The sequence below is a fragment of the Microplitis demolitor genome, chromosome 8 (assembly GCF_026212275.2).
Source record: "Microplitis demolitor isolate Queensland-Clemson2020A chromosome 8, iyMicDemo2.1a, whole genome shotgun sequence".
Lineage (NCBI taxonomy): Eukaryota > Metazoa > Arthropoda > Insecta > Hymenoptera > Braconidae > Microplitis > Microplitis demolitor.
Window position 1 is genome coordinate 9,894,500 of NC_068552.1, and position 22,103 is coordinate 9,916,602.

The following is a 22,103-nucleotide window of genomic DNA, read 5'->3' on the forward strand; positions in this document are numbered from 1 at the left end:
TACAGTAATTTATATATAGATCTATCTTTATTTATAGTCATTACTTTTTATTAACTTTTTAATTTAATTCTTTTTAATTATAAATACTTTCATATATACACGAAAATTCTTTACAAATTTTTGAATAGTAACCATAGTTTTTTTAGTACTTTACAAATCTAGAGATTTTTTTTATGATTTATTATTTTTTATATTTTTTATATTTAGTAGAAATCATCATATATATATATATATATATATATATATATATATATATATATATATATATATATATATATATATATTTATATAAATAAGACTGTTTCAAATTAGAAGACTATTTTTTTTTTGTTATGAACATTAAAAAATCGAACGGGTATCTTAAAATATGGTGACAGCAAAATTTTGAGCTCTTAATATTGATCTTTACGGGTGTCTATTGATAATTTTCGACTTTTCATTTAGTAACATGGTAAAAAATACATAACTTCCGAAAAAATCGAGATAAAAAAATCTTTTTTCAAATATTCTATAGTAAATTTACTGATCTACAAAAAAGGTATTTTATGATTTTTGCATAAATTCAACCATTCACAAGATATCCGACGTCAAAATTTAATACAATTCGAAGAACTTGTTTTTGCTCGTTATTAATTTTATACCATGTCAACTAATGAGAATTTAGAAATTCTCCATACATCTTTTTGTAAGAAATTGAATGATCTACAAAAAAAGTCTCTTATCATTTTTTTAAAAATCTATCTGTTCATAAGTTATTAGAGCTCGAAGTGGAGTTAGAGATCTTTTTACTTTTCCGGTTAAACTATCGAATTTATCACAAGATGTTTCGAAATCTTTTTTGTTGACAATTTTATTCTCTACAAAGTATTATTCGTCAAGTTTTTTCAAATTCCGTATTGTTTTCTAGTTATTCCCATTTTAGTGTCGAGCTCTTGAAATCGATCAGAACCACTTTTTTACGACCTTGAAATAAGAAAATAACTAGAAAACAATGTGGAGTTTGAAAAAACTTGACTGATAATAATTCGTAGAAAATAAAATTGTCAACAAAATAGACTTCGTAACGTTTTGTGATAGTTTTACTGGAAAATTTGCTACAAAATGTTGAGGAAAAGATTTTTCGTATCTGGATTTTTTCGGAAGTTATGTATTTTTTAATATGTTACTAAATGAAAAACCGAAAATTATCAATAGCCACCTCTAAATATGAACATTAAAAGCTCAAATTTAAACTGTCACCATATTTTAAGATAACCCTTTCGTTCTTTTAATGTTTATAAAAAAAAAAAATAGTCTCCTAATTTGAAACAGTCTAATAAATATATATATATATATATATATATATATATATATATATATATATATATATATATATATATATATTTATATTTAAATTAACCTATTTATTTATTTAGACCGACTTAACTATTAAAAAAGTTTCACTTCTATTATGACCTCATGTGTATGAGGCTCACTTGTTTTTTTTATCATATTTTAGGCAAGTGTGTGATATGTGGGGTAAAATGGACCACTCGGAAAAAACATTATAACGAAAAAATTTTTTATTTTCCGTTTCCAATTTTTTTTTCGAGTAATTCATTTTGCCTTACATATTACATATTGACCTAAAATATGATAAAAACATTGTAGAGGTCATAACTTGACGGAAAACAAAAAATTTTTTTTATAATTATTTAAGTAGGGGGCCGTCGTGCCCCAGAAAACTTTCCATTTTTTTGTAAAATTTCGACTGATTCTTTCGAAATAGACAGAAAATAAACGAACTTGATGGTTGAAATTCACAAAAAGAAAAAACCGGCTTAAAGGGGCCGTCATGCCACAGACTCCCTTATCTTTAATTTTCTCGATAAATTATATTTAATGATCAGTTTCGGTGGTCTGTTTTATCCTCCATTATAAAGGAAATTTCAATAAGCTTCTCGTGTGAAAAAAATTGTTGAAAAAAGATTAAAAAAGTGTTGACTAATCTAAACATTAAAACGTGACACAATGACGAACCTTTTTTAAACGATTTTCAAACCTCTGACAATACACAGAAAAAAACAATTGACTTAATATTACAAATTAATATTTTTCAGTGAAAAATACGTTCAGAAAAAAGTAATTTTGTACTACTTCTGAACGTTTTTCGTTTTAGCATATCTTAATGATAAAAGGATATTTACTGACTTTTCTCTTGAATTTTTCAAAGTATAAAAAACGTTCAAAAAAAGTTCATCGTTGTGTCACGTTTTGATGTTTACAATAGTCAACACTCTTTTAACCTTTTTTCAACAATTTCCTTAAACGGGTTACCCACCTGAATTTATTTGAGGGGCCCCCACTTCCCTCCCCCCTCTCCTAATTGAATTAATTGTTATTCTACTTACCTTAGATGGTAACTATTATAATTTCTAATGGAAACTGTTATCGTCTGGATTATAAATATAACTATTTAAAAAAATTGTAATAATTAAATCTAGTTAACATACAGGATTGTAGCAAATATCATAAATATGGTAAATATTACAATCTAGATGATATCTGCTACTATCTGATTGACAGTAGAAATTTTTACCATAACTAGATAGTAACTCCTATTATTTAATTTTCTGAGTGTATTTATGTATTTTTTCTATTTCAACATAAATATTGTAGATTAATTTTTTTCCTGGAGGTGTTAAATGTATAAAATTTTGTATGCTTCAACTAAGAAAAAAAGTTGCTTAAACTATAAGAAAATCTTCGAGAGAAATGAATCATATAGAGGAGAGGAAAGTCACTGGTGCTAGGCAGCAGCAGCGGGAGTAGTTCGGTGCTTGCCACGAGATCGCGCCTACCACTAGGAGTGTCCCTGGTAAGAAACTTGTTTTAGAAATGTTATATTCCGAATTTGAAAGCAATTTTGACACAAGTACTTCTCTGTCATTTGACGAAGTAATAAGTGCCGTTTTTGGTAGTAATATAGTATATCTTATATTACTTTATGACAAATAGTAATTATTATTTGTCAAGATTAACATTCAATACGATTCGGTCTTTTGAATTATAAAGTTTTTTTTTTATTATATTTTTGTCACTTATATTTTTATGCCATCGTACTGATTTAATGAGTTAAAGTTTCACTAATCCAAATAGTAGTTTACACTACTTAAATCAGTGCATTAGTCATACTTTGGGTTCAGTGAATTTAACTTACTCAATAAGTGGTTTCATTTTTCTACTTTGAGACTTGACATTCACTTATCAAATCAGTGAATTCCCATATTCACTCATCAATGCGGTGAACTTTTATATTCACTTATCGAATCAGTGAATTCAAATATTCACGTGTCAAATCAGCGAATTTAAATATTAACTTATCAAATCAACGAATTCGAATATTCACTTATCAAATTAGTGAATTCTACTATTCACATATTCATTTAGTGAATATTCACTAATTCTGCTTGGTACGATTTTAACATTGACAAAAAGTAAATATTCACTTGGAATTAGTCAAAAATCACTAATTCATATTTAGAGAGTATGGAATAGTTACTCAAAGAAAATAAAATTAATAATTTTTCTTGTGTTTGTTACTTTTTAATATTACTCGTTCAATATTATTAATCGTTTGTACGATGTCAATTTAAAGTAAGACTATCATTCTTTCAAAATTTCATAAATGTATGTCATTATTAATAATTTATATATGATTATTTAATTTTATAAGATAAAGTTTTTTAAATATTAATAAAAAAATTGAAATTCATTTATTTGTACGGATTATTTAAAATCCTACAAATTAGATTTAAAAATCAATAATAGTTTCTAAAATTCAAAGAAACGAATCTTTTAAAATTAAGGATAATAATTTGAAATTAAAAAAATCATTTTGAATTTTACAGAAAAAATTGATTTAAATTTAAAAATTGTATAATAAAATTCATCAGGTGGTTTTAAAATTTCAGATAAAATTTTGAAAAATATCATTTTTCTCATTTCAAAATTCGAAATAAATATTTGAAAAATTTCGTAGCTTATAACTAAAATTCCAGCGACAATTGTATTTGTTAATTGCTTTATAGATATTCCATGAAAATTCAACTTGAAATTTCTAGCAGCGTAGGAGATTTTTTTTTTTTTTATTAAAATAAGTTTTGACATGTATTTAATTAAAATACAAGATAAATTTTTTTTTCTGACACAGTCTTGTATATAGATATGTGAATGGGGCGGCGCGAATCAACCGTGTCTCTATACCAGTGTCCTATGCCTGTTTAACCTCTCTCGTATTTAAATTTATTTATAACAGAAAAATATAAATTATTGCTGTTATTCACCTATTTAATTATTAATCTATCATCATTCTCTACCAGTGTCATGAGAAATCTTTAAACTTAATATTCAAGTTTTTATTTTTGAATATCTAAATATTGCTTGCGTTCAATAAATTGCGTAAGTTTTCATCAATACATATTTTATTACGTATATACATATTCGTTTCTAACCATGTTTACTCAAAGCTAGTTTATCAATCCAAGATTTTAGTAATTTATATATAAAGCATTAATATATAAGCATTTATATATAAAAAGATAAGTATACATTAATAATTGAATCGCGGATTGAAAAACTGACCTTCAACAATTGACTTCAACCTTAATAAAAATGAACAAGGATCGCCGTCGTTTTAAACTAAGCGTGAGCTAACGAAAAGTCAGGGAGGTGCTGAAAATTTTCGAAAAATCTACCGTCCATTCTGGGTGCCAGATACCACTTTTTTTTTTATACGAATCTATAATAATATTTTGAGTAAAAGAAAAAATGATTTTCTCAAGACAAAGAAATAAAAAAAAAGTTAGGTGTCCTTTTTTTACCCTGAATATTTCTTATCGCTTCGAAACCCATTATAAAATAACAAAAGCTGGAGAATTTACGATAGAATATTTTTTTTTCTTCATCAAATTTTTGGGACCTTGTTGTGCTTCATGATCTTCCTTATATTGATTTCAATTAAATTTTTTTTCTTTTAAATAATATTATGTAAATTCACTGATGTCTATCATAAGTTCTGACAATTTTTTGATAATTTTTCCATCGAACTGGTTGCTTAATAAAATCCTTTTAAACTTAGTAATAGGTTCTCTGTTCAAAACACGTTCGAACAATTTTTTTAAATCCAACCTTCTGAAATAATGACTACATTCGTTGACAATAATGATTTTGGTTGTAAATATAATAGTTTTCATTTAATTCAGACTAATTACAAAACTTAAGAGTCATCTGTATTTTAACGTTTTAACGGTGAAAATTATGTTTATTCGTGATTTAAATAATTATTTTAAAGTTTATATTCAAAGACTATACATTCCTTCATTTTTTTTTACAGTCTGAGACTGCTGTAAATATTGAGTGACGTAATTTATGTTCAATAAGTTTTTTCTTTTTACTATAAAATTTAAAATCAGTATAAAAATATAAAATGAAAAAATATTACGGATTACATAAAATAAGTGTTTAACGTATATACGTTGTAAAAATAAATTTTAATGTAAATCTGTAATAAATTTTTATATAATAATTTATACAGAATTTAACATGTATCCCAAAAATTCCTCACTAAAAAAATAATAGCTTTTAACAAAACTACGACTGAGGGATTCTTTTTTATCAGTTAAAAAATATCTATTCAGGTAGAATGGGACTAAGAATTTTAAAATTTAGAAGCTAACGTTAGTCATAAACTTGTCAAACATGATTTTTTGTACTTAAATGTCGATAAGTCCTCTTATGGTCTTAAAATATATATATATATATATATATATATATATATATATATGTATATATATATATATATATATATATATATATATATATATTTCTTTTGGTTAGCCATTAAAACTATGATGTAAAAAAAAAGTTACTCTTCAAATAAGACAGATAAATATTATATTAAAAAAAAAATACATATGTTTGTAATATAACTAAGGTATCTTCCCTCTCTCTATCTTTAAGATAATCTATCCCTACTTCTTCAGAGTAGAATGTAGTCTCAACATATAACATCTATATAAAGTACAGTAAGTGACTAGTAGCATCACGTTTGCTCAAACGTCATTACGACTCGTAGTAGTCGAGAGTGTGATCGGTCGGGATTTATCCAAACATTGGTGTTAATAATCTAGCAATTCTACGTTTACGCAGAAGGCAAATTACTCCACAGAAAATGCTGAGAGCCATATTTCCTGTTATCCTTCCATTACTGTGTCTCACTTTCCTGACAGAGGCTGTTAGTTATGATCAGTGTAAAGACGGTATGTTCTTTAGTTATTAATTATTAGTTGTGTTTATTTATTCACATATTTTTGTTTTCGTCGTAAGTAAACGCTAGACTATTTACGTAGACGTTAATAGAAAATTTAAGAAAATTATTAACCGTGATTTATTATTTGACTGAAATGATTTAGTATATATATGACCGAAAATCTTTAATAGATATATATAATTATTTTTGAAGAAATATTTAATATATGTATGAATTTAATTGTAATTAATAAATAAATTTTAATGTACATGCATGTATATATTTATAGTATGGCAGAGTATGTAATAATCGCATCATGTTTGGGTGGTCATTATTATTAATGAACTCGCATGACCTATCTAGTTATTGTCGTTTTTCTGTGTACTACACTACACTGCAAACTTAATTATAACGCTTATTGTGAATAGAGCTGCGTATAATCGCGTGCACCAGGCTACTCTCGGCTTGGGTTTTAATTTTTTTTATTACTTGTTTCGAACAACTAAAACAAAAAAAAATTTGACACCGATTTATTAAAATTTTTTTTTTCTCAATCTTTTCATATGAATAGTTTCGTGTAAATGAAAAAAAAGATAACTTATTTATGAAATAACGGAAGGAGAAAAAAAAATTTTCGTTAAGAGAGTTAATGTAGTTTATTATTTATAATAATTATTTTTAAGGCGATATTTAAATGAATAGATGAGAAAACGAAAATCGTAAATCCGTATGAGAAAGCAATCAACAAGTTCAAGGCAAGCAACTACTCAGTCGTGCACGTTCATGGCGGTATCGTAGTTGAATCTTGAAGTCGGCTAAAATGGGCCGTAAAGAAAAAATTGCTTACGGATAAATATAGAGATAGATTTTTTGTTCCAACAGTTCACTTTATAGATATAATATTTACAATAGTTCAGGCAAATACGTTTGTTTGTCTCTTTTATTTTTTGTTTTTTTTTAGCTTTTATAATTTTATTAATGGCATTTGGGTGTTTTGTTTGACGATATTGCACTTTACACGGCGAAAATTGTTCACTTAAAGTTACTGTAGATATTGTGATAATGGTCTGATACGGTTGAATTCGTGAAATCGAAAAAAAATTCATACATTAGCAAAAAAAAAGATCATTTACTTTTTTATGTAAAATTTTTGGGCGTGTAGCTAAATTTTTCTTGAATATAGACATCTTCGTAACTCGTAACATATCAATCATTAATGCTTATTATAGTTTTTATATACTTAGAAAAATGTTATATTCCAAATTTGTTATCCTTGAAACGCTAAATTCACAAGATCTAAAAAACGTTTTTTTAAAATATCTCCATAAATACATATTTTTAAATAAAAATGAATATGAACTTTTTTGTCGAGAATTCAATTTCCTCCAAAATTGTTTCCACGATTTTTTCCTTTCATCTACATATTTCATGTGATATGTAAAAAAAACCGCGATTGTATTGAAAAATGAAGTTTGATCGTTCTGCGGCACGTGCTTTTTTTACTTAAAAAGAAAAATCCTAATTCCCCACGTTTTTTTTCACTAAAAAAAAAGCATTTTTGGGGCGCCTGAGAAAATTTAATTTCTTATGACCACTCTAAAATATACATGTGAGAGCTGGGCAAGATGGAGCCCTTAATGATTATGATAAAAATATAGAAAAAACAATTGAACGAAAGTTGAAAATTTCATTTCGTAGTAAAACAAGTTTAAAAATTCATTTTCATGAACCTGTTCGAGTAGCACTTTGTTTCTTTTGCATTGCTTTTTTTCGACTTTATAATATTCTGAAGCTATAAATTTTTTTTTTTTTGTAAAGCTTTCGTATTCTCCAGCGGCTGGATTTGCACATATCGGGCTCAAATTTTCAGGATCGTCTCTTTTTTAGCCGTACTTTCAAGGATAAAATCAGCATCAAAATCGCCGACCCTAGTGCGCACACTTTCGTCGAAAATTAATGGATCTGCCCATATGTATACGATACAACGCGCTATTCTTCAACGATAGCGTCCACAATTCTACACCGATCTTAATGAAACTTAGTATACTTATTTTATCGAGGATTATATTGGATGAGTTCGAAGATGAGCCGGTTCGGCCAATAAGTTTAGAAGTCATGGTCAATTAAAATTTTGTAAAATTGTCAAAAAAAATTTGTTTACTGATTTAACTGGATGTAGCTTGTAAATGGAAAGAGATATCTTATTTTCATTCATTCTACCTGAAAGATTGTTCAATTGCTTTCAATTTTCACTATACAGCTCATTAATTTAACCATCTTTTCTAGTAGATAAATGGTTTTGAAAATTCATAAAATGTTATAAAAATTAATTTTATGCAGGTTGTCACTTTCATTATAGCCACAATTCTAATCGATCCCCTTGAAACTTGGTATACGTATTTTTCGGGCGACTATCTTAATCGAGTTTGAAAATGAGCTCAATTGGTTGATTAGTTTAGAAGTTATAGCATTTAACAATTTTCAAAATGTCCAAAATTTATATTTTAACTTATGCTTTCTTCCATATCTTTTGAATGTGATCTTATCGACTTTTTATGAAATTTATCTGAAAGCTCTATAAATAAGCTTTGATTTTCATGCCTATATATGTGCCTAGACTAATGAAATTACTTTTTTTACCATTCATTAAATGAAATTTTGCTATTGCATTAGTTCTCCTACTTTTCAGTAAAGTTATGGAACTCCTTAAATTCATATTATTGCAGTGTGACACTTATAAAATCCAAAGATCTCAATTCAATTGAGTATGTCCAGTTTTTTTTTGTTTTATTGACAGTGTATAAGGGGCATTCCATGCCAATTCATCGCACCAATGGATTTTGCATATCCGATTTCGTTGAAATTTGGGCTTTTTTTTGTACCACTAGAAAGAGGTTTTTATGAATTTTTTCAAATTTTTTCATTCAGCCAATCGGAAGATATGAATTTTTAAAGATTTTGGGGACGTTTTTTTTAAATAGCCATAACTTAGTAGAAAATTTTCAGAATTGGGTCTGTTTTTTTTTTTAATTCGTATTATTTAATAAATTTTCTAAAAAATTTATGCAAAAAATTATTCGTTATAAATTCGATTGTTTTTTTTTTTTTATTTTAAACTTCAAACATAGGGATTTTAAGATTGTTTGCATCGTTCGTTTTTTTTTTTTAAATTGTTAAGAATATTACTCCCCAAAACACGAATATTGAGCCTAGTCTCGTAATGGGATAGTGACGAGTTGTATTTTTTTTAAGTTTTAAACCTTTGTAGTGATCTAAAACAAAAAAATTTAGGAAATTTTTTATTAGTAAAGATGCCGCTATCGCATAGACCTTTGCCAAGAAAAAAAAAATTTTTTTCACAAAATGGCATCTGCTTGAAAAAAAAAAAATTTTTTTTTACCTCGTTTTTTTGACGTTGTAGAATTTTTTAAAAATACTTGAAATCAAAATTTTTCAGAATCCAAGGTTGGTGCGATAGATATAAAAAAGATTTTCATCAAATTTCAAAGGAATCGGTAAAGTAGAACTTGAGATATGATGTCCACGACTTCAAAAAAAAAAGCAGTTTTGAGAAAAACGCGTTTGAAGTTTGAGAAACAGTTTTAGTAAAATAACTCAGATAATATTTAATACTCACTTGGGATTAATTGGCGATCCCAGATCCATATATTGGGCCTTCTTCTTGAAAAGAACGAGTCTTCAAGTCATTCAGCAACATCTGCCGTTCATTGTGTGATTTGCTGCACTCGGCCGGCTTAAGTGCTGGGTCACAAAATCCTATGTATCTCCAAAAATAATTCGAATTTTGAAAAATTCGTTTAAGGGCATATTTTTGAGAGTAAACTTTAGAATATACAAAAAAAAGAAAATCCATTTTTTCAAATTTCTAGACCAGAATACCCCTTTAAATATTTGAGACGTACAAAACCAGTACTGGCTGTAGATTTACTGGTTAAAAAATTTTACTTCTGTCAGATTTCAGTAAGTCCGATGATATAAAATTTCTTGGTTCGATTTTTTTTACGTAGATCTATTAAATTATTTTTGAGACACGTAAAAAATAAATTCTTCCCCAATTTTATATTTTAAGAAGCAGTAGTTACTAAATTTTGAGAGTTACGACGAATTGTTCAATTACAAAAATTGTAGGGCATAAAATTTCTTGCAAAATTGTTCTCTACATTTTTCATCCGCTATCAATAGTTTAGGCACTAGATGAGATTTAGTGTTATTTTTACGCAATTTTAATCTAAGAAGCGATTTCTGTAGAAATCTAATCGAGTTACAGACTCGACTCACAAGACCTTTTTTGTAGCAAATTTAGTCCTCAACAAACGCCCACAAGTCAAAATACAAAAAAAAAAATTTTAATATGATAAGCGGAAGGAAAAAGTTATAAAAATTTATTTTTCAATGTTATTTAAATGGGAAAAATAAAAAATTCTTTAGCAACGGGTAAAAATCGGAACTAAGCGCTGCCATGCTGCTCAAAATTTTTGTTTTTCCACCAACTACAAGATTTTCGGGTGGAATTTAATAAAAAAACAATGTTGCTATAAAATGAAGCACTCTAATAGCTATACATAATTATATGTAATTACATAGGGCCATTTTTTATCTGTAATTTTTTTACCCGGATGGGCATGAACAGACATAAACATTGGGGTAGGGCAAAAAAATCGTCTGTTTTTTTTTTTTTTTTCATTTTATTCTTTAAAAAATAGGTTGGTAGACACCTTAAAAAAATTATCTTCAATTATGATTTCTTAATTTTAGCAAGAAAGTCCTCCACTTCTAAGTTTTTTATTTTTTACTTATTATTAGAAGGGAAAATTCATATCTTGCTATTTGCTATTTGGAAAAAATATTTTGTCCCTTATATTATAGGAAATTGAATTCTCTACAAAAAAGGGCTCTTACAATTTTTTTGTAAACTTCACCGTTCAAAAGTTATTACAAGCTTGATTATTTTCAGGCAGATCTTTTTTCTCATGAATTTTATCTCGTCGAAAAAAAATATTATGATACGTGCACCTCATGGCTTTACAGAAAATTCACTGCTCTACAAAAATGGTCTTTTATTATTAGTCGATCAAATTAACCGATTAAAAGATATTCATCGTCAAATTACAACACACTAATTTTAACAGTTTTTGATTAGCTTTAATAAATTGACACACTCATTTTTACGTTCAATTTTGTAAATAAGAAGACCCAAATTATTATTTTTTCTTTTTGGAAGTTTTTTCGAAATTTATTTTTTCTTTTTACCTTACATTCACTGAGTAAGTAAGCCAAAAATATGAGAAAAGTCGAAAAATATAATTTTTTCACTTTGATGATGATTACACAATTGAAGGAACAACACGTATTTCAACTTTTTTGTGATACTGATAATCAGTACGGATAAATGGTTCAATGAATGGATTTGAAAACTTACAGAGCTTTAGGAGGTACATTAAGATGTCAAATCACCTGGCAACATTAATAATTCCATCAATGTTTGTAAAGTATGCGGTTGATTAACTAAAAAACCATAAAATACATTTTTTTTAAGTTATTGAAATCAATATTAAGGATGAAAGAAAATTTTTTTTTTAAATCGAAAATGAGGTCAGCGAAGATAATATTCAATTTTCCAAAAGTGCCCTCAAAATTACTCTGTGATAATTAGTTTTTGAGATATCGATAATCAAAGACAAAGGGATTGTTCTTCATTCGAATACTTATATTCCGGCAATGAATTGTCGTACAGAGACAACAACAAAAGGAAATCCTAGCAGAATAAATTTGCTAACTAAGTTGTGCATTGGCTTTATTAAAAAAAAAATTCTCTAACCCGTACTCTAAAAACCAAATAAAAAAATTTACAAAACTTTTGGCTAGAACGATTTCTTGTGATTCCACATTAATCATGGCTTGAAAAAGATTTACCAGAATATCTTACAGCTAAAGATTTAAAGCTCTAAATTGCTTATTTTAATTTGTTGATACGATCAGTTTTTATGCAAATACAGCTTTCCAAATATCACTAAAAAATTTATAAAATTTATTCGTTTCTTTACGTTTTTGAATAAGTGTATGTGGGTCATTCCACCAAATAAAGTTATTTTTGCCAGGTGACTCTCGTCGATTTGGTTCAGACGTTGTGAAGCCGTTCTATATATTCATAAAAAAATTCTCTGAAAATTTGAGCCTTTAATATGAAGCTGTTTCAAGTTTATGATTTTTTGAATATGCAAAAATTTTTGTTTTTAACTATTTCTAAATTTTTTTGAAGCAGAAAAACTTTTTAAAAAAATGAGCACATAACAGTTTTTGGTAGGAAAAATTATCAGCTTTCCAATGTAAATATCTATTTTTTAATTTTTACAATTAATTGAAATTATGTAGTTTTATTGAACCACAAAATTGTAAAAATATTTTAAAAAATTACACAGAAACCAAGCGATAATTTTCATAAAATTTTCCATAACTGAATGGACTTTCATGAAGTTTTGAAACATTTCGTGTAAGGTTAAAACTTCAATTATGTAAAATTACACGAAGTTTTGTAGAATTTTATAATATTTCATAAGACTTCATATAAGTCCTTGGAATTGTCATAACAATTATGTAAATTTTTATAAATTTTATAAAACTTTATGAAGTTTTACAAAAATATATGAAATTTTACAAAAACAAAGTTCTGGTCTTTCACGAAATTTTACAAAATTTACCAAATGTTGCGAACTTTTATGAAATTTCATGGAATTATCTTATGGTTTCTGATAAAATTTCATAAGTTTTTCTTTAAATTTTATGAATTTTTATAAAATTTTGTAAAACTTCGTAAAATTTCAGAAAAATAACTAAAATATTATACCAATAACTTCTTTGGATCTCAATAACAATTATAAAATTTTAGAAATTTTTACAAAATTATATATGATTTTATATAATTGCATAAAATTTTATGAAACTTTATGAAATTTCACAGTATTTCACCAAATTCCATTAATATAATTTAATAAAATTTTATGAAATTTCATGAAAAAAAATTTTCCCGGGTACAATGACCTTATTGGAAATAATCGTAAATAAAAATTTTAAGAACTCTTATTATCTATTAAGGCAGTACTTTACTTTGAGTGCTCGAAAAAAAAACTATTTCTTCTGAATTTTCAACGTGATTATGAATAAGCATGTACATGTTTGGTTTGTTAGGCTGAACAAATACACTATTGAAATACGTTAAAAAAAATTTTTCATATATTTTATAGACTTCTAAAATACAAAACGTCATTCGAATACACCATCTCGATTAATAGGTGGGTCTGCCCTTGATGTTGAAATTTCAAAAATGAACAACCTAAAACAGAAAATCTTTGAATTTTCAGATTCAACATAGCAATCTGCTGAATTAGAATATTTAATGTATGGCGAAAAAAAAAAAAAGGAAACTTATTTTTTTTTTTTCGCGAGGCTTTATTATTACTATAATCATCATAAAATAATCCAAATATATAGTCAATTATAGGTCTAGTATATTTATAATTTCAGCAAAAGATAATCACAGCATCCGATCATTAACAATTTCAAATTGCGAGTCAGCACCATGTCCACTCAAACGTCAAACTTCGGTGATGGTTGAAGAGACATTTGTCGCTAAAAAAAACGTAAAAAGCTTAACGACATCAGTTTTTGCCAAAGTTGCTGCATTTTGGCTTCCATTTGTTAGTGTACATAACAAAAACGCTTGCGACAACATCTACAACATGGATGACACTATGGCTGGATGTCCTTTAAAAGCGGGTGCTGAATACAAATACAAAAATGAGTTCCCAATTTTATCAATTTATCCTACGGTAAGAATTAAGATAGTTGAATTTTTATAAAAAAATTTTAAACAATAATATATAGTATTCATGAAAAAAATTAATTAATAATTCATTATTTACATAAGTACGATTTCGAATTTTTTTTATCGACCAGTTGCATTAATAATTAAAACTTAAATTTGTTATTTTTTTGCAGTTAACTTTGCCTGTCCAGTGGGCGTTAAAGGATAAAAATGATATTATCACGTGTTTCCAAGTTTATGTAAAAATTACAAATTAAGCATTGTCATCGTTTATTTATAGATATTATTCATAAATAAAGAGAAAATTTTTCCTATTCATTCTGTAATATGCAAATAAAATCAATAAAAATACATTCGTTTTTATCCCGCGTATTAATTTAAATGTCAATATAATAATGACTAATCGGCTTTTAGTGACCTTTGTTCGTTTAAGAAAATAGCCTTATGGGTGAAATAAAATTTATATATTAATTCAACCAATATGCAAACACTGTTGAAATATCGGCAATTAAAATAATCACAAACTATCTATTTAAAAATTTATACACAAATTCAATTAATATGTTCACATTATTACTTTGTTTAAAAATGTCACTGCAAAAAAGTCTTGTGAATAATCAAAATATAAATCATTAATATACACAGTTATATAAATTAATTTACGAGACTTGGTGACCGACATATATAAGTGATTATTTTTTGTGACTTTCACGCATCGGAATCTTAAATATTACAATTATAACGGTTGTCCCTGGCTACTTCGTGTCAAGTAGCCACGAACCACAGTTACAAAATTTTCCCGATTAAGTAATTAATTAATAATAAATTATTAAATATAAATATAAATTAAACTTGTTATATTGTTGGTTCTGGAACGCGGAGAATAGATCTCAGAGATGGGTCGACTCGTTTTAACCGGACACGGGGCTGAAATTAAACTTATTCTATAAGACACTGGTGGCGAAAGTAATTTTATTTAGAGACTTAATTCAATTATTATATATAATCAATTTTATTTAGCCAAATCCCCAAATATGTACAAAATTCCCCTTTATATAAATTAAATTTCTTCTATAGATAAATAAGTGTCCAGTGACAAGAAATAAATTTATTTACACGCAGTTATTTAATGGACACGGGAAATAAAATAATAATTATTCACGCTAAATTCGCGTTGAAGAGAGAGATATAAATAGTAACAATTTTATTATAAATCTTATCTGGATTTTATGTTCGACGTACTGATGGTATCGGACGCCGCTGCATCTTGGACCTTCGTTGTGGATTCTAATCAGGTTCCTAGGCTGCTGACGGGCTGGACACTTGGTGAATCGCTCAGACGAAATTTCACAAATATATAACCGAATGATTTTCTAAACCAGTTTATAATATTTTAGTAATCAGAAAAAACGAATTTCACTTTGCAAAGTTTTGCGGGAAAAAGAACTGGCTTCGGCGTGACTGATTTGTCGAGCACTTGAACTTGAGTGTCGATCGCTTGAGCTCGAATCGATCGCTTGAGCTTGAATGTCGATTCTGATCGAGACGTCTCAGGTCCCAACCTCCGATGACCCCTACCTAATTATGCGCATATGACCGATTTACGGTCACCTGCTGCGCGAAATCATCCCTTGTGGTCTAGCGCCTAACTCAGCCAAACTTAGCAATTAGGCTGTAATGAGATAGAGAGAGAAAAAGACCAAATTCAGATAGAGACAGCAAGAGAGCCGCACTCTCACGTCGTATACCAACGCACCCCGGTTATACAATACATAAAATTCAGAAGTGCATAGTTCAATAGCTGACTTGTAATAAAAGTAATTTAATGATAAATAAATGATTACAGTTACCATATTTTATTTTTAACTGATATTTTTTCCCTTAATCAACCCGTGACACATTCTGACCACTTTATTAGAAATTTAATAATTCTACAAAAAAAAAAATATTATGGAGTTTTGTGACGTGACATTAAAATTTATCATGATGAAGTTAAATATTTTTATTTCGACCAACTTTGTTCCTATAATAGTTGCTATACTTTTTGAAGTCATAATTTCTATTATTGTTTTGACACCAGCACTTTGTAAAAAAAAAAGAGTAAACAATAAAAATGATCTAAGATTGACACGAATATGAGTGGTTTTTTTTAGGTTTTAAAAAAGATTTCATTTATTAATATTTTCTTTAATACATAAATGAGTAATAATATTCTTAAATAAAAAACTTATAATCTAATTTATAATTTTTGTTTTGATTTGACACTAATGATGCTCTTATCAAAAGACAGTAACTGAAAATAAATAAATATTCTCTATAAATTATTAATTTTTTTTTGATCTAATAAAATAATAATATCAAAAATGTAAGTTAAATGGTTAATGTTGTGGAAAAATTTTTAATTTTTAAAATATAAAGAACCATTGCAACATTAATTTGCCTTCTTGAGGCCACCAATATGGGTGTAGTGAAGTTGTTAAACATGATTTTAATTTATTTAATGTCACTTATTAAAAGGATGACAGTTGTCATCTTTAATGGTCAGGTCTTCTTTTTTAAATATATGAGACCAAAAATGAAATAAATAGGTTGATTTATTATTGTATCAAAAATTATTATGTAAGCATGCATACTAATATATGTACGGATTAGGGTATTTCAAAAAATAAAAAACTTTTTTTTTTCTCGGAAACAGGTTCAAAAGTTTCATTTGGATATAAAAAGACGCCTGTGAAAATTAGAGCTCTTAATATTAACATTAAGACGTTTCACATTGCACTTTTCTATTTTCCATTAGAATAACATGGAAAAAAATTTTTTTGCGTCTTCTGATTTTCATTACTAGCCAACGATGCGTCATAGAAATAATCAGCAAACATATTTGTGTAGGGCATTGAATCCTTTACAGAAAAACTTCTTCTAGTATTATTCCATAAATCTGATTGTTCAAAAGTTATTTGAGGTTGAAGTTGAATTTGTATTAAATTTTGAGATCTTTTTACTTTTTTCGGCGAAACTATCAAATCTGTTACAAAATATCATGGCATCTTTTTTGTAGACAATTTTATTAGCTTGAACTTATTTCTAAGTTTTTTCGAATTCCACATTGTTTTCTAGTAATTTTATTTTAATGTCAAGCTCATAGAAAAATAGTCTTCTAAACGATTTGAAGAGCTTGTCATTAAAATAAAAGTAACTAGAAAACAATGCGGACTTCGAAAAAACTTTATGAATAATAATTTGTAGAAAATGAGATCGTCTACAAAAAAGGTCCTATAATATTTTGTGATGAGTCTGTAGTTTCACCGGAAATGTAAAAAGATATCAAAATTTAATATGAATTCGACTTCAACCTCAATTCATTTCTGAACAAATAGATTTATCAAAAATTGATCAGAACTTTTTTTTTTTTTGTAAAGCATTCGATTACCTACAAAATTATGTCTGTGAAATATTCTACGACGCATTGTTAGCTACTTATAAAAATCAGAAGACGCAAAAAATTTTTTTTCATGTTATGCTTATAGAAAATAGAAAAGTGCAATGCAGAACTTCTTAATGTTCGTATTAAGAGCTTTAATTTTTACAGACGTCTCTTCATATCTAAATGAAGATTTTGAAACTATTTCCGAGAAAAAAAAAATTTGTTACTTTTTGAAACACTATAGTACTGATCTAACAAATTTATCAAAAAGCCACAATTTTATTAGATAACTTTTTCACATAAATATTGAACCATGTTAGTTTGATATGTTTACCGAACTCATTAATTCTAATTATGTATTTATCAGGTAGATTTTAAAAAAATCTACCTGTTGTGTTCGTCTTCATGCTCGATGTTTCAAGGAATTTTGTCACAACCTACCTTAAGAACAATAAAAAAAAAAATTTATTCGAGCCAACTATGATTTTATAACGTTCTCTTCTATTTCACGCGTCCCACGGCGGAGTGTGGTTAGCGCTCAATAGCCGTTATAGCTCTCCGTTGGTTGAAAAACTGAAAATAAAATAGTAACAAAACAAAATGTCCCACCTGGAGATATCCTGAATCTTCCTGGACCCGCAGCTCTGCTCAGGCTGGGTTAGACAACCTAGTTGGGCGCCAGTTCGTGTGCCCCACGAACAAAATTAACTCAAAATGAAACACCGGAGAAAAATGAAAATAAAATTAAAATGAATAACAGGATAGCGATTTCAGATTTTAGGAATTAGGATAGTAAGAAAAGATAGCAGTAATGAAATAATAATATTAAATACCACCGGGTTGATGACCATTTGTTTTTAATTATCCAGTAATTAATAGAATAATTAGTCAAATATATATCGCATACTCACATAAATAATATCGAAAAATAATAGTAAATCACTTACAAAAAATAATAATAATAGTATGCGCACATAAAATTAATTCAAACAATAATAATAATGTATAAACAATAAATGTATTGTGAAATAAACATATAACTATTAATAATTAATAGCCTCACTCACACGTGAACATAAACAAACTAAATATAATTCACGGAGAACAATCTCAGAATAATACTTCAATAATTTTAACGTATTATATCACTCGCAAGTGAATAAAAATATTAAATAAAATAATCTCGTATAAGAATTTGAAGTATTTCAGTAAAAATTCCCGATAATTTCCAATGGTGAATTTTACGGTATTCACAAAATGATATTATCCTATACTCAAATAATACAGATACAGAGCACTTATGGATACAATAATTATGAGTGATATTTATACCTTTGTATCACTCTCACGTGATAAGTAAAATAATAAAATAATAATACTCACCAAAATTTAATTATAAAAATAATAACTCAAATTAATAATAAATGATAATGAAAATTAACCAAACATTTATCCCGCTCAACATTTGGTAAAATAATACTGAATGATTTCACTGACTGTATTTGTATTCACTGAGTATAATATTCACGCATTCCATCATATGCTTATGACCAATTATTAATACTCAGAATTCACTATCGCTCTTACGCTTAGGCTATATACAAATGATCACCAACTCGGGAACCAAAATTACACGCCAATGTATTAGCCAAAAAAGTACTCACAGTTTACGTATTATTCAACTCCCTTGGTTGCACGCTAATACAGTAAATGTATTTTCCTTTATGCGATTTATCAACTGCTCAACTAATGGCAATGGGTGTATATTACTACCTACACAAAATACCAAATGGCGACAAATTTATAATTATTTTAATGTTGTTATGTCCGCCGCTTAAATTTAAATTGATTATCCAGGATTTCTCCCTTTGGTAGCGATAGAAAAATTTAGACGAGCGATTTGGAGGTTGCGGACAACATTAAAGAATACGAGGAAGATTCATCTTCCTATAATTTATTATTTATGGTGGATCTTTTACTTCGAAGTAAGAACCCAAACGTCTCCGAAGAGACTGGTGATGTTGTGTTGAACCAGTTATCTTATGAAAGAATAGAATTTAAAATCTTTCACCTACCTTTCGATGTTTCTTTCTTTCTAGTCACGGCAGGTTAGATCCCTCCAGAACGTTGCAGCTCACTCAGCTTCCTCCTGTAGGATTTGGTTGGATGGGCGCGGCTGGGGTTGTAGGATGTAAACTTATGTGCTACTCTCGAATAAAACTCGGAAGGCTGAACTTATGGTTTTTCTGCTTTTTATTTCCGATTTAGTTACAATACACTTGTACACTGAATCCTTTACACTAATTTTTAACAATTGATATTTTTAAGATTATTGATTATTCACGGAAATTTTATAAGATTTTTATTTTATATTTAATGCGTCCTTTTTACACACCCGAGAGGTGATTCTATGCGCAAAATAACTCAGACCGAGATGGAATCGCAAATACACGTGATTTGCGTCACTATTTCAATCGGACCGGAAGTTTCTATTAGTCTGTGAGGATTTGTAATAGATAAAGAAGTCGATTATTGCTTTTTCAACGCCTAAGCGGAATCCTGCAATAATTGACTGCTAAAAGATGTCAATTTAGAATGCCTTATTGATTATTCAACGCCGAAGCGGATTCCTGCAATAAGGTTTAAATAGAAAAATATTAAAGATCCTCTTATTGACTTTTCGACGCCTGGGGCGGAATCCTGCAATAAGAGTGCACGAAAGTTCGACGTTCGAATATTCGCGGACTGTAAGTTAGAAGAACCGACTAGCCAAGAGCTATGGGTGCTCAGGCCTTTTATAAACTTTGATTTTGCGATTGATGGGGAATTTTTAATTATTGTCATTGGTGGAAGGTGACGACAGTATATTAATTGTTCGTTCGTCTTATTGCAGTTATCCTCCCACTATTCTTTGTCGTATAAAAAGGTGAAAAAGCTAACGCTGCGTATTCGCGCGCTTTTGCAAAGAAGAGCTCTGTAATAATTATTTTTAAATAATTATTAGAATAAAAAAAAAATTATTTGGACATAACAATGTAACAGAGCACACACGCTACTCTTACAGAGACTTTCCCACGTCTGACCATCGCAGCACGTGAATCTCACGCCGGCACCTAGGCCGACGCCATTTTGTCGTATATCTCACTTTGACCAATGGAGATATACAACTGTCGCATGTTATATTGTACAGTACCACCAACATACTACATAACTTTGGCCTTGTAATTTACCAAGTTCCCGACGCTAAACGACCAATTGTATTTTTCATAATTAATTCTTAATATTATTTACCGATAAATCAACCAATGATTTATTCATAAAACTAGTAGATTTATTTATAATAAATAAAGCTACGGATGCCAACTGTTGCGTAGACGCGCATGCGCCAACCAATTCAAAATAATCATAAGCACATAAATGAAATGCGCAACTATTTTCCCAGCGCTACAAAATCCAAATATATGCTTAAATTAATCAGTGAAATCTCCTGATTCAAACACAATTCACACCTAAGAAATCAATGAAGTATTATTAACGCAATAATTAAAACAAAATCTTATAAATAAACAAAATAATCATGTTAACAAACTATCGGATGAGACGTGTGAGCAGCGTGTGCTGCCCTCTGTTGCTTACCGGCCTGATGCGAGACTGCCGCGACATCTAAATATCGTGACAATTTATTTGAGCCAAAGATACCGTATATTTGGATATGGCCAGTAAATATTCAATTGTGAGAAAGATATAATATATATGAATAATGTGATTTCGTGAAATAACTGATTTATTTGTGGTACAGATATGATCCAATTGCAGCAAATAAATGTTAGTTAGGCCATGTGCATCAAGTATGGTAATAGGCGTTTTAGTCCCCGGAAAAAATATCGCCGACAAAATATCTTCGCCAAAACATCTCGGGACAAAATATCCTCACAATAAAATATCCCCAAGACAAAAAAAAACATCCCTGGACAAAATATCTCTGGAAAAAAATCCTTGTAACAAAATATCGTTGGATTCCATAAGAAATTGTTTTATTTGTTATTATGTTCTAATTCATATCAGCTATTTTAATCACAAAAATTTTGTAATTTGGCGTTAAAAAATTTTTAATATAGTGCAGTGCTATCTTGCGACTATTTATGAATATATTTTATAATTGAATACCAGGGTTGGGCAAAAATAGTATTTTCATTACTATTTTTCGCTTAAATAATTAATTTTTCAATTAATTAATAATGTATTAAAAATTATTACGAATTTTTTCAAAAAATTAGTATTTTTTTAACTTATTTTATTAAATATCTCGAAATAAAAAATTTGAGTATTGATAATTTTAATTGAAACAAAAATTAAAATTATCTGAAAAAAAAAATTTTAATTGCAAAAAATTCAACAATTATTGATTTTATAATTAATAATTAACTGAGTATTTATCATTTTGTTAACAAAAATTTCTAAATTTTAGAAAAATTTCATACTCATATCTGATAATTATTCAATTAAAAAGCAATTAGATAATTTTTTTTCAATAATTTTAATTTTCT

The 22,103-nt window shown here is 27.8% G+C and overlaps 1 protein-coding gene across 1 annotated transcript; it reads left to right on the forward strand.

The window, feature by feature from the left end:
* Positions 1-6,067: 6,067 nt before the first annotated feature.
* On the forward strand, positions 6,068-14,495 carry LOC103577263 (NPC intracellular cholesterol transporter 2). Its single transcript, XM_008557833.2, has 3 exons — positions 6,068-6,299; positions 13,832-14,136; positions 14,306-14,495. The coding sequence occupies exons 1-3, from the start codon at positions 6,212-6,214 to the stop codon at positions 14,387-14,389; spliced, it is 477 nt and encodes a 158-aa protein (XP_008556055.1). The 5' UTR covers positions 6,068-6,211; the 3' UTR covers positions 14,390-14,495.
* Positions 14,496-22,103: the final 7,608 nt, after the last annotated feature.